The sequence below is a fragment of the Peromyscus californicus genome, unplaced genomic scaffold, assembly GCF_007827085.1.
Source record: "Peromyscus californicus insignis strain IS unplaced genomic scaffold, ASM782708v3 Scaffold_12__1_contigs__length_115047231, whole genome shotgun sequence".
NCBI classification, from domain to species: domain Eukaryota; kingdom Metazoa; phylum Chordata; class Mammalia; order Rodentia; family Cricetidae; genus Peromyscus; species Peromyscus californicus.
In genome coordinates this window covers 55,820,151-55,834,052 of record NW_026294413.1, presented here as the reverse complement: position 1 = coordinate 55,834,052, position 13,902 = coordinate 55,820,151, and the positions used below count along the sequence as shown (strand labels likewise).

The following is a 13,902-nucleotide window of genomic DNA, read 5'->3' as shown; positions in this document are numbered from 1 at the left end:
CCCAGGACCATATGTACATTTACAAGGTCCAGTATGATGTCTGGACTCTGCAAACATTCTGCACTGTTCCAATCAGGATAATTAGCGAATCTACTGCTTTAAGCTTTTGCCCTTTGCTTGGGGTGACTGCATTCAAAGTCCTCCCTTTTAACTCTTCTGAGAAAAAAAAGAGACTTAGATTTGGCTTCTATCTTCTCTCAGCACAAGTTCCTTCAGAGATCCCAGGCTTGCTAGAAGGCTTCATTCAACACAACCATTCTCAAGCCGAAAGAATCTCAGAGGGAGACCATCCTGCTGTTTATCATAGTTTCAGAGTTTAGATACATTATGTGCCTGGCATTCAGATGGAGAAGACCTGGATTTTGAGGTCTACATAGGACCTTTCCAACTGGAAGTCCCATACAGATACAGGGGTGACTAGTATCTATGAGAGAAGACAAGATAAAAAAACCTCTCCGGGGTGGAGAGGTTTTCTGATAGTAGTTCAGTAAGTTACAGAGACAGTATAAACAGCCTCAGCATTTAAAGCCCTGAAGAGTTCACAAAGCCTGAGATGAGCAGCTTTCAATAGCACAATCCACCCAGGAGCCGCGGTATGTGTTTTTAGTCTCAGCAGGTGGATCTCTGTATGTTCAAGGCAAGCCTGACTTTATGGCAATTTCTAGGATAGCCACAGTTACAGAGTGTGTACTTATCTTTAAAAAAAAAAATCACAATATAAATTCATATGAACAGCACCATAAAAAAAAACACAGACTACAGAAGAATGTGAAAAATAACTGCTTCCTAACTGAGATACGAGGACAATGTTTCTGTCTGTGGATTTTCTGCTTAAAAACCTCTTAAGAACCCTGCCAATCTGGCAATGGGGGTTGCTGCAGCCCAGCATGATGTGTTTTAGGGTGACCCCAAGGTGCTCTGGGATCTTATGAGTCACTTCCCTGGGACTGCCACCTCTTTGGGAAGAGGTCATGCCAATACCCTACCTGCTCTTCTAGTGTTAAGGCCGCTGTGAGCCCACAGGAGATGCTAGATCTAAAAAGCACTTCGCAATTCATGAAACCCTTCCTCACACTGAGGACGCCCAGAACATGTGAGCCAATGAGAACAACACGTTAGGGAGCCCATGGCAGAGTGCGAAACCTTTGCTTATCTGCAGTATCTTGGCAGCCCACCGCCTTATGACGGCCACAAGTTTCTCTATTCCAGTTTCCATACATTTAGGAATGAGAATATTCTTTCAGAATGGTGTACTTCTTAAAAACAGGCACTCTAAAGAACTCTTAACCACCAATTCAGCTTTTTAAAAGTAATTAGTTCTTTGAGAAATTCATACAATATATTTTGATTATACTCTCACTACCCCCCTATCCCATTCCATCCCATTCATCTCTTACTACACCTTATCTGAAGCTTCCAGATAAGGTAAGAATGATTTGGGATTTAAAAAGCAGACAGGAATCTAAACAAGAGTCAACAGCTGAAGGAGCTAGAAACTGAGTCCTCACCTTGACGGTCTCATACCAACAAGGCTGCTTGACTTGGTAATACACCACCGACTTGTACTCCGAGACGCCTTCGTACCCAGCACCGGGATGAATGGCTTTCTTTGGTTGGAAAGACACAATTAGGAGATGATACTAGGTCAAGAAAAATATGGCTACAGGAAAAGGTTTCTGAATGTATAACAGCGAAAAAATTAACTCAAAATCAGAGGTGTAGTGGATCTGAGAAGAGCCTAGAAGCGCTCATCCACATTGCACTGGGAGACTTCACTGCAGCCTTGAACACACAGCAGGTGCACTTTGCACCCAGCATGCATTCGTTACACCACATAACATCAACAACCTCAATAACCTCAGCGCCAAGTATTGCATGCTATGAATTGCAGTGTTTTTACTGAACATAGAGGTTCCTGCTTTTAAAGTAACATAATGGTTGAATTATGCACAAGAACTGAATATTTAGGGAGCATCATCTCAGGACATCTAGAGAGCTTCAAGAGCCTAGACTTTGACTTGTCTAGGTTTTGATCCCAAAGTAATTAGGTGAGGGTGAGAGAGGCCTCCTGTGGATACCCAGTGCCTCCTGACCCTCTGAAGTCTAATTTAAGATGTCCTTGCTTATATGGCCAGAAAGCTGCCAGAGTCCGAGGAACTCTGGAAGTCAGCATGCCTGGAGCCCCTTCTGGCTCTGCCTATAACTAATGTCTGCATTTCCCCATAAAAGAACTCCACTCAGGTACAAGTTCCTAATAACTAACACTGGAAATCACCATCAGCTGACCAACACCCAAGGATGTTTGCCTTTAGCTTCACAGTGCTCCTTCAGGTTTGTTGGCTCTACCAGGTCAGGTAACGGCAGTGTGCCTTTCAAAGCCTTTGGGACACTTTTGCCACTGTGCCCAAGTTTAGAGTAGCAACATACCTTGAAAAATGTTATAGAACCTGAGAACCTAAAGCTAGGTGGCCTGCAGTATCTCTGTACAGGGGAAATACCAAAATGAATCTAAATGGCTCCAGGCGAAAAACTGGCCACTGAAAACCACAGATTTATCAGGTTTTGTATATTTTTCCTTATGAAAAAGCATTGAGCGTGCTAGTGCATGCCTATAATCCCAGCACCCGGGAGGCAGAGGCAGAGGGATCACAAGTTTGAGGCAGTCTCAGCTAGCTAGTGAAACCCCTTCTTAAAAAACAGAAACAAATCAAAGAGCAAAGCCCCAGAAAAGAACTAAACCCCGATATGGGGACACTGAGGGTCAGTCTGAGCAGCAGTCTGCTGCCATTACAGACCGCGTGTGATGGCGGTGGCCTTTGTAGGGGATGCTACGTACCTCTAAAAGGCTGCCTTCTTCATCAAACACAGACATGGTCACCTCCACGTTCTTAGGTGTCTTCTTCTTCCCCTTGTCAAACTCCCCGTGGATCAGGGTGACATAAATATCATTTCGGACATCCCCTGCAACATGACAAGCCTCCTGTGAGTGCTGCTGATCTGAGAACTCCTTTCAAAGTCCCACGATACAACACACAAAAGATAAACTAATAGGAACTAATCTGGTGGTAATACCCTATCTATTCTACAGAAATCTTTTACTGCTCTCTCATTCCACCTTTCACTACATATCAAGAGGTCTTTGATGTACATGTTTTGTAAAGAGTAACATTTTCTATTAGTGTACGCACACACGCGTACATGTTCATGTCACAGCATGTGTGTGTGGGGGGGGGGGGTCAGAGGACAACTTCTTGGGAGTCACTTTTCCCTTTCCACGTTCTTTTTGAGGCAGTGTCTCTCTTGTTATTTCTACTGCTGCCCTGCCCTCACAAGCTTCCAGGCAATTGTTCTGTCTCTCATCTTGCTGGAGGAGTGTGGGATAACAGATAGGAGCCACTACACCCAGCTTTTTTATGTGGATTCTACAAGTCATCAGGGTCGTGTAGCGGGAGTTTTTAATCACTCAGCCACCTCCGGGATCCAATTCTTTTCAATAGTAATTCTTTGTCACATTTAGGAATACGTGTCTAATAATAAGCATATCATATATTTTGCTAGGCTGCCCAGTAGATTTCTTTAATAGTGTCTTCCAAGTTTCTAGTTTCTGCAGTTAGCTGGATGTGGGCATGGTTCCTGAGGAAACACAACCCAGGAACACTGGCAATACATTCACAGGGACAGGCAGTCCCACTGTGAACGCTGGGAAAGAAGTAATCCCTTCAAAGGAAGAAAGAGAGTGAGCTAGTTGGAGCTGGTAAGAGTAAGCCAGGGTCTTGATGGTGGAGGTAGATGGCTAGATGGCCTGAAGTCCAAAGGAGTCTTGGGGCTAAAGATGGAGACAAAAGATGATTGACAGATAAAAGTCAAATGAGTGCACACTATCACCCAGGGACAAGATGGTTGACAGAGAAAGCTAACCTATTATGGGCTGAACTGTGCCTCCCACCATTCAGATATTAGAGCCCAAGGCCTTCAGAATGCCTGTATTTGGAGACAGGGCATTGACTTAAAAGGTCATTAAAGTGAATTTGGGTCCTTCTCTATGACTGGTATCCTTATAAAAGGAGATGAGAACACAGGCAGAGTGGGAGATGGCTGTCTGCAAGCAGCCCCCAGAAACACGGGAGAGTGAATCCCCACTGTCATGGGGCCTTTTCTGCGGTGTTTGTTAAGACAGCCCTCAGCAAGTAAGCAAGGCTAAAGGACCAGACACTGAAGAATGACTGAGGAAAACAGAAGGTGCCTGGAAGAGGCCCCAGGGGAATGGACAAAACAGACTTTGGTGTCTCTAGTGAGAAGGGAAGGCAATGCTCACAGGAGGGAAGGACCAGTCAACAGTGTCTGCTCAGGCTGACCTCTAACTCATGACCCTCCTGACTTACCTCCACAGCGGCCAGGTTACAGGCAGGCAGGCACCACTGAATCAAGCTAGCCACTGTCTTTCTCTCTCTCTCTCTCTCTCTCTCTCTCTCTCTCTCTCTCTCTCTCTCTCTCTCTTTTTCTTCTTCAGTGCTAGGAAGTGAACCCAGGCCCTGATCTATGCCAACTAAGAATTCCACCACTGAGTGATATCTTCAACCCATGTACTTCTGTACTGTAGAGTTCCTGAGGGGATCTTACAGAGCTGATCCACAGAGCAGCATGGAAACCGTTGTCCTAGATGGGAGTTTTAAAGCCCATTACAGCCCTGGCATTCTGAGTCAATCCTGCTGATAAAGAGTATTTCAGTATTCCCGAGACAAAGACAACTTGTCCAAAAGGTAAATTTCTCTGTTTTCAGATTCCTGTCTTGTCTGACAGTGAAGCCGTCTTACAAGAGAATATTGTAGACAATTACTTGTTTTAACTGTAAGACATCTGGGTGTAGTAGTGCATGGCTATAATTCTAGCTACCAGAGACTGAGGCAGGAAGATGGATTCAACTTCCAAGTCATCCTGGGCTCACTGTGAGAACTTCTCTCAAAAACAAATCTAAACAATAAAAAAAAGCAAAACGTTTCCCCCAGATGCTGGTGAGTTCATAGTCAGGTGAAAACAGCTTTGCAATGGATGAAGAAGCTGCTTTTATGAAAAAAGAAGACAACCTCCCTTTTACAGAAATGCTTATTCATTCTATGAGTATTCACTAAAACACCCTTCACACTCAGGTGATGTGTTTGTAACGAACTACCCCTGCCCCTTAATGTCCTAAAGATGAAAAAAGATCCCAAAGACTCTCAAAAGATCTGTTCTTGAGTAGTACACAGCAAGCTGGCTTTCTAGAATTTTCACATGTGATATGACTGGCTGTCCACTCTCATTAGTAACAATTAGTTCATATGATTATTAATTAAGTTCCTCAGAGTATGACTCCCTTGGACTACTATGGATACAAGAGACATACATGGGTGTAGTCAGCGGACTCGGGAGACTATGACAGCAGGTCACTATCATGTGGTAAAAAGATGAGAGCAGAGGAAGAACGGGGAAAGTGCAGAATGGGTGAGCAGAGCACAGTTAGAGCTCACGGGAACAGAACAGAGCATCTCGGAGATGGAGCTGCGCACTCGGGCCCAACGTAGCCAATGACATGCTTGTCATCGAGAAAAAGTGCTTGTCAAGGAAGCAGTTTAGTCTCCTGGACTGAAGACTCTGGATCACCAGACTGCTTCCTGGGAAGGAAGTCAAGTTGGGGAAGCCTGTGTGCAGAACAGGATGGGAAAGAGTGCGTTGAGAATGCTGAGTGATACTTAAAGGTGTTTTCTTGGTCTTGCTCATTGAATAGTCTCTTAGGATGCTGCGATTCTCTGTCACCAGTTTCTTGATGCCATTAACCCTAAATGATGTCCTCTGAGGGACCCAGATTGTCTCAGCTGTCTGAAGAGAGGGAATCCTTCCTTCCGACATGGAAAAGAAACATAAAACAGGACTCAAGGCAAGTGTGTACCTGGCAGGATTATTTCTGGAAAGCCCATTTTCCGAGCGATTGCTGTTGATCTATCCACCAAGTGTGAAAAGTTCTTCTGAACCTGTGTGAGGTCACCCGGCAGTAGCTTTAAGGACACCCAAAGACCTGCAAGGAAAAAAAAAAACAAGCTTCTGTATGATCTTTGCAATACACACATAGAAGCTTGTGTCAGATCAGCCAGATCCCTGATGATAAACATATAATCCTCCCAGGGTAATAACTTTTCAATGACACTTCCTTCAAACTCACCAGAGGACTGACGTACTTGAGAAGTCAACAGACATCACTGAGTTCAGTGGAGGACAAAGAGTAAAGATTGTCCTAGTTGATAGCAATGTATGTTTGTTCCAAGTCTAATAGTATGTGGCAGTAGTGGCTAAAGAGTTACAGACATCAGTGGAAACTGTGGGACTGTAAATATACAACACATGGCAGTTTAAGAAGCGATGGCAGAGGCGGGAAAAATCAGGAATAAAGAAGTGAACTTCGGGGCCTGGAGAGATGGTGCAGTGATTAAGAACACTTTCAGAGGACCCAACTTTGAATCCCAGCACCAATGTTGGGCAGCTCACAACTGTTTGTCACTCCCAGGGAAATCTGGTACTCTCTTCTGTCCTCTGTGGGCACCCACACATGTGGCAGATACTCAAACACCCATTCAGACATAAATGAAAATAAGCATCTTTCAAAAACTAATTTCAAAAAAAATATATTTCTTGCTACTAAAAAATGGAGGCAACTTAATGTCTTACATGTTAATCAAGGTAAGCATCTAAGGTGATAGAGAAATAAAAAGGACAAAGAGGACGTTGAAAGGGAAGAAAAGCAAACAAGTGTTAATCTCTGAAAATCAACCTCTTTAAAAAGGATTTATTTTTATTTTATGTGTATGAGTGTTTTCGCCTGCATGTGTGTCTGTGTACCACATGCATGCCTGGTGTCTGAGGAGATCAGAAGGGGCATCAGATCCCCTGGAACTGGAGTTACAGATAGTACGAGTTACTGAACCCAGGTCCTCCGGAAGAACAGTAAGTGCTCTTAACTCCTGAGCCATATTTCCAGCCCTGGAATTAATTAATTAATTAATTAGGCCTTAAACTAGAGAAACAAATTTAAAAGCAAAATAATTATCCACATATAAACTGAAAGTTTTGATACACACACAATCTAAAAAGCTATAAATGCCATCCGTGACAAAGATCCTCACAAAAAAAAAAAAGTGACCTGAATACACAAATCAAAGAGAAGCAGAAGTTCATGGACATTTTAGCAAACCCCAAACTAGAAAATGTGTTTTAAAGAAGACAGAAGAATAATTATCTTCCTTATAAAATTTGAGAAGGGAGACCAGGAAACTCATGGAGCTGTTAGGCAACACAGAGTCAAGGTGCTTATTTAAGTACTTGGCGACCAGAGTCTTCGGGCCCTTTCAGACAGGGCAGGCAGGGCATGCAGGAGAAATACTCTGAGGGCCAGGGCAGGCAATGTGGGCCTCATCTGCGCTGCAGCTTGTACCTACCACTAACCCAGAAGTCCTACTTCTGGGAGTTCCTGAACAGTGGTCCTAAACATGGGGGAAGCATCAATACAGAAAGAACCACGGCAGGGTGGCTTCAACTCACAGTGCTGACCAGCTAGAAGATACTTAGGTGCCTACCGCCAACCCATCAGGCTAGATGTTAAAATGGAGTCACTCGTGGTCAAGTTCTACAGCTTTAAAAGAAAACTAAACTGTTATCTGGCCATCTGAGAAATCAGGAGAGAAAGATACTGGGCAGATGTCCTAGACAGGCCCCTGCAAGCCACAGGCTGATGCTCTTTTGTTTCACTGCTTACATTAAAAATAATCTGATTGCCCCCAACCAACTGCTTTTTCCTTTTTTTCTCCCTCCCTCCTTCCCTTCTCCTCCTTAGCCTGTCAGAAAACTAACCCTACTTTGTGGAATGATATTGTTGTTGCTCAGTTGTCAAGGACAAACAAAACCCAATCAAAACATTTAAGTTAAATTTGTTATAAATTTGGCTTTGAACATTTTAAACATTAGAATGTTATACAACCACACATCACACACACTAAAAGGTATCTGTGGTGAATAAAAAGACACCTGAAAAAAGGCTTGTTCTGTTCAGTAGCGAGAAAGAAATGGCACTGCTTTCTGTTTTGTTCCGAAAAGGAAATCATATGTAAACAGTAATCTAAGTAGTAGAAGAATGCTCTACTCTAATTAAAATTATATTCTTAAATTGAAAGCTCTAAAAAGCAGCGAGTGGGAGATGGCAGTGAATGTAGAGTTCTTGCTGTGCAAGCCTGGAGACTTGAGTCTAGACCCCAGCACCCATATAAATCACTGGTAGGCATGATGGCCCACCTATAACTCCAGTGTTCAAAAGACAGAGACGGGATTTCCAGATGAAGCTAGCTAGCTAGATTAGATGAAATAGTAAGACGCAGACCTCCCCATTCACACACATATGTGCATGCACACCCCTACCTGTGTGCCCACACATATGTAAACACACACATACAAAGAAACGTGCAAAAAAAGGGGAAAAAAATCTACCTGTTTTCAGATTATTTATTGCTCTTATTTCTTTCTATTGTAATATATGAGAAACTAAATACCCCGAAAACAGCGTGTTTTCTTGACTGCCTTCATTTTAAGGAGCAGTGATAGCAGTGATAAACGGCGGCACTGTCTTGAAAGCCTTTTGTGTCTGGTTACCATCCTGGCATTTGAATTCTAATGTTGCGACTCTTTTTCTCTACTATTGGATCTGAAACGTTTCCATACGAACTCCTCTTAGCTGAAGCTATCAAAAGACAGGCACATGGAGGTTCCCGAAAAAATCTAAAAGCTCTACAAGGCAGCCTCTAAGTTCATATTAACAGATATTCGTTTGGATTGCTTCCGTCTCCTAGTTTCGGAAAACATATATAAAGGAATAAGCTTAGCAGGGGCACAGTGCACATTCTCTCCTGAATCACTTCTTGTTGGCACTTCTACTCTGAGTTAACTAACACTGGGAACCGAGAACAGAAGAAAAGACTCATAGGGAAAAGCCTTTTCCACAGAACTTCCAAATTCAAGCCTGACCATTAGGGAGGGTGAATGGTTGAGGATCTTCAGCAGGAGATGCCTAAGAAGGGCTGTCTGGTATCAGGGAGAAGGTGAAAGGGCAGTCCAGGGGCCTTGCTCTGGATGTTCCCTCCCACCCTAGCCAAAGTCCCCTCGGCCTGGGCAGGCCGTGTACCTTGCCCTTTGTGATTCACTTCCTTTGCAGCTATCACTTTATTTAAAACCGAAGTGAGTGGCTCATTCTCTCCAATCACGTGGGAGGTTATCAAGGGCGACATGATGAGCTGTCTCTGGCGGATGTAGGTTTCCATGGCAATTCTGGGGAAGACACAAGAGGTAAGGGGAAAGTCAGGAGCAGGGACAGTCTCTAGAGCATGACCTGAGAACACGGAGGTTTTAGGAGCACAATCTGGAAATACAAACAAAACCTCACCAGAGGGCTCTGGTGTCAAATACAAATTACAGGACGTTGTTGTTTTGGATTAAGTTCCCGCATGGGCCCCCAACAGACCAGGCTAAAGTCAACATGGAATCACTCACCGTAGGGCAAACGCAGCAAAGGCTGTAGCCCAGCAGAATATCTACTTTCCAAGACCTCAGCATGGAGAGGTGACAGCCTCACTCCCCCGAAAGAGGCTGTTTCCAGCAAGGATGCTGACCAAGTTCCTCAACAAGGGCAACCTGCCAAAGTGACCTGATGCTGACCCACCAGTTCGCCAACCTTCTGCCTTCTGTCACAGCCTTCAAAGCAAAGGAACTCTCCAAGGGCTAATGCCATGTTTGCTCTCCCCTTCCGTCTCTAAGCCAATCTCCTCTGCTTTGCTCACTGGGACACTTAACTCAGTTTTATGGCAAGAAGTGTTGTTGCCTAATCCCAGGATTGGGCAATAGAATCGAAAATACGGTCAACTACATGAAACTGCTCATAGTTTTGTCCCTGGCATTTTCTTCCCTACATTCTTCCATGGTGTGTGTGTGTGTATCATATATATATTGAGATTATAATATAATTAAATATAGTTTCAACATTTCTCCCTTCTATTTTCTCCCTCCAGATTCATGTCCTCTTTTTTCATTGTTATTGCATACATATATGTATATACATGTATATTCCTAAATAAATCCTGTTCAGTCCATATAATGCTATCTGTGTATGTTTTTAAGGCTGACCTCTGGCACTGGGTGACCTATCCGTGTGTTCTTCTCTGGGGAATACCACCTCTCCAGCCCCCAGTTTTCCTCAATTGCCTGGAGTTCTCTGTGTAGGATGGAGGCTCTGTGGGCTTTTCCTCGTCCACTTGGGCACGTCCATTGGTGTCATCCTTGTTCAGGACACATTTGGGCAGTCATGTTGGCAAGGCTTTAGGGGTGTAGCTTCTAATATTACTAGGAGACACAGTCTCATAACAAACTCCCTGCTCTAGCTCTTACAATCTTTCCACTTTCTCTTCCTAAACTTGCCTTGGAAATGACTTGAGGCAAAGAAGGTGGGGGGTGGGCAGCCATGGCCAAGTGTTAAAACAGCTGAAGTTCAGGTCAACGCTCAAGGACAAGTTAAACAGTTAAAGTCAGAGGCAGTGCTCAAACTCTTAAGACTTGGATGCTGGGATGGGATTGAAGGGAGAGGCAAGTGGCAGGAAGCCTGGCTCCTGGGTCTACCTCCACTTGACAGTATGCTCTCCAGGATCCTATTCCCTTTGAAACCCACATAACATGGCCATTTGACACATGGATACAGCAGGTATGCAGGACATTGGGAAGGTATTTTCCCACTCAATGACATTACATGTAGGAATGCAATGGCCAGCTAGCAAATGATATCCCGTGGAAGGAGCACATCAGGTGAGGTCCACAAAGGGGGAGGTCAAAGGACCAAACACAGTCCCCGTTCCCCTGAAGCTGCCACCAGCAACTGCATATCATCCTGTGGTCATGCAATAGTGTATAGCCTCCTCTGCCTACCAGACAGATTTGGGTACATCCTTGTACCAGATGATAAAACATAGTGCGACATGGGCTGGAAATGGGGAGCTGTTTTCTTTGAGTGGCTCTCCCAGGTGGACTAGCAGAATTCACAAATGAACCCCACTCACCACAAGCCACTGCAGCTTAGGAAAGCAGGAGGACATGCCAGGGGATGCAGTGGGGGACACGAGCATCATTATTCAGTGGCTGTTTGCTGCACACTGGGTGGTAATCAAGTCAGGGCTGGGCTCTGTGGGGACTTGAAGGAAAGCACATGCTATTCCACAGTGGGGCCACCTCAGAGTTCACCGCTGCCACGTGGATGGTGTTCAGGAGTTGGGCAGGGAGGCCAAACACTAAAGGAAGAAGTCCACCATAAAGGTGAATATAAATAAAGGAATTTTCACATAGATTTTTTTGTCTGTGAATGCAAATCATGATTATGTTTATATATGAAAAAGTAGTAGTATTCATGAATATGACAGTTTTATATATGTACATGTTACATTTATGTTATCAGTCTGTCTCTATATAAAATGTTCTTTTTTTTTTTTTTTTTTTTAGATAAGGTCTCACTATGCTTCACATTCATAATCCTCCTGCCTCAACCTTCTAAGTAACTGGGATTACAGGTAGGCATCACTGTGCCCAACTCTGCTTTATATATTTATATTTATTCAGTGTATTTGATCTGCTTACTATATTAGATTTAATATATTTATAAATTTAATTCAATATATTGGTGATGAATTCAATCCATCTAATATATCTGTCTAAATGTATTTAAATATGTCACATAACACACAAGCACACTGCCATGGACCACATTTCAGTCACCTATGAGAAGCTACATACTTGATGGTGGTCCCATAAGACTCCGTGACCATGTGACATTGTAGTTTCCTTACTTTATAGACATATACTCTATGTTGACACAAATTGTCTAAAGAGGAATTTCTCAGACCACGTCCCCTGATTAAGCAATGCATGACTGTATGTGCATACATGTGCATGTGTATGTGTAAGGAGCAGTAGTTCATGATACAAGAGTTATCGGATAATCAGTAAGTACCAGGACCAAACTATGTGAAATACTGAGTCCTCCATGTTCTTGAGAAAGTGGTAAGTAGGGTGAAGACTATTAATTGTATGTTATAAAAATAATTAGTAGCGGCCTCTGGAAATGAAAAAATCTACTCACAATATTCTTCTGTACTATTAATTTTGAATAGGGCAAAAGTACAAGACAGAAAAAATAGAATTCTTGTCTTTTAAATACAATCATGTATAGTTTTATTTTTATTTATTGTAGGAAAAAAGTAGGAAACAAAAACAGGAATAAACCAAAACATATAATCAGTTAATTAGGTGGTACATTCTTTGTAAAATCTAAATTTTAAGGCTTTAAATTTTTACTTATATAGTTTTTCTATGTGGGTTGTGTGTGTGTGTGTGTGTGTGTGTGTGTGTATGTGTGTATGTGTGTGTCTGTGTGTCTCTGTGTGTGTGGTTACATATGGTGTGTGCCATGGCACTCATGTGAAGGTCAGAGCATAACCTGTGGGGTCAGTTCTCTCCTTCTGCTATGTGGGTCCTGGGGATGGAACTCAGTTGTCTGGTGGCAGGTGACTTTACCAGTTGAATGCACTGTAACCATGTATATCTGGACAGACACCGAAACAAAGTCTAACATACTTTTAAAACCTGGTCAAGCCCCAAACTTAACTTTGTTTTACAGTGAGTTTCACTGATCCTCTGTGAATGTGCATACCATTTCTTTGTGTGTTTATTCCCTTTCTAGAACCTAATTGATCTCTATTTATTCTATATACATCAAGAACATTTTTCTAACATTTGCTGCAAACATTAGAAATGCTAGAAAAAAAATTAAAAATTATTTTTCCTATATATAAGTTAAAAATAGGAGATTAACCCATCAATTTTTCTTTTTTTTCTTGTTTGTTTTTTGTTTGAAAATATTGATGTGTGACTTAAAAACAGCTTGCCAGAGCTCACTATTATATACAGTTTCTATTATCCTGTAGCATTTACATTTTTAAGATATTCAATTTCATGCTTACTTAATTTGGAGTCTGTGTTGGCATAAGTTGTGATGTTAAAGCTCTCTGACTTGTGTTTCTTAACACTGAGCTAAGATTAAAAAAAAATAAAAACTTCTCTTGTACAATTATGTCTTCCTCCATTTGCAATATGATTTGTGTGTATGTTTATATACATATATGACTTATTTTTATTTACGTGTATGAGTGTGTGTCTGGGTGAGTATCTGACACATGTATGGAATTGCCCACCAGAGCTACAAGATACATCAGAAGATCCTCTGGAGTGACAGATGGTTGTGGACTATCCAACCTAAGTTCCGGCAACCAAACTTCCGTCCTCTGGAAGAGCAGCCAGAGCTATTAACCACTGAGCCATCTCTCCAGCCCCATCATGTACACACACACACACACACACACACACACACACACACACACACACAAACACACACACACACACACACACACACACATGTTGTTGTTGTTGTTGTTGTTTACTCAAATATCCTCAGGCTGGCTTCTGAAATTACAATTGTTCTACTGATCTGCAGTGACCGTTGCAAGTTAGATGAGACAATGTCCTGTACCTGGCATGTAACCCCCAATAGGGGTCTTTTCCAGAAACATTTGGGCCTCTTCCCTCTTCCTAGGCCACCATCATGTGTGCTGAATGCTAGAGCAGTCACAATGCTCACATTTGATCTCATCAGAGTTACAGGGATGAGATTTGTTCACTAAGAGACCCCAGTAGTACAGTTGGCAGCCTGTAACTCTGGGGGAGGGCTCCATCCTGGGCTGGGTCAAGTGCTGAGCTGACCCTGCCCTATACTACCAGACAACCGTCTCCCCCAGT

General features: G+C 42.9%; 1 protein-coding gene across 1 annotated transcript in view; it reads right to left on the bottom strand.

Annotated features, from left to right (window-relative positions):
• Dock5 (dedicator of cytokinesis 5) overlaps positions 1-13,902 on the bottom strand; it is a 194,345-nt gene that overhangs the window by 70,023 nt on the left and 110,420 nt on the right. Inside the window, exons 12-15 of the mRNA XM_052732867.1 lie at positions 9,200-9,342; positions 5,927-6,052; positions 2,837-2,961; positions 1,509-1,607 (exon numbers count right to left, since the gene is read on the bottom strand). Coding sequence (XP_052588827.1) covers positions 1,509-1,607; positions 2,837-2,961; positions 5,927-6,052; positions 9,200-9,342 — 493 coding nt within the window. The remainder of the gene's footprint in view (positions 1-1,508; positions 1,608-2,836; positions 2,962-5,926; positions 6,053-9,199; positions 9,343-13,902) is intronic.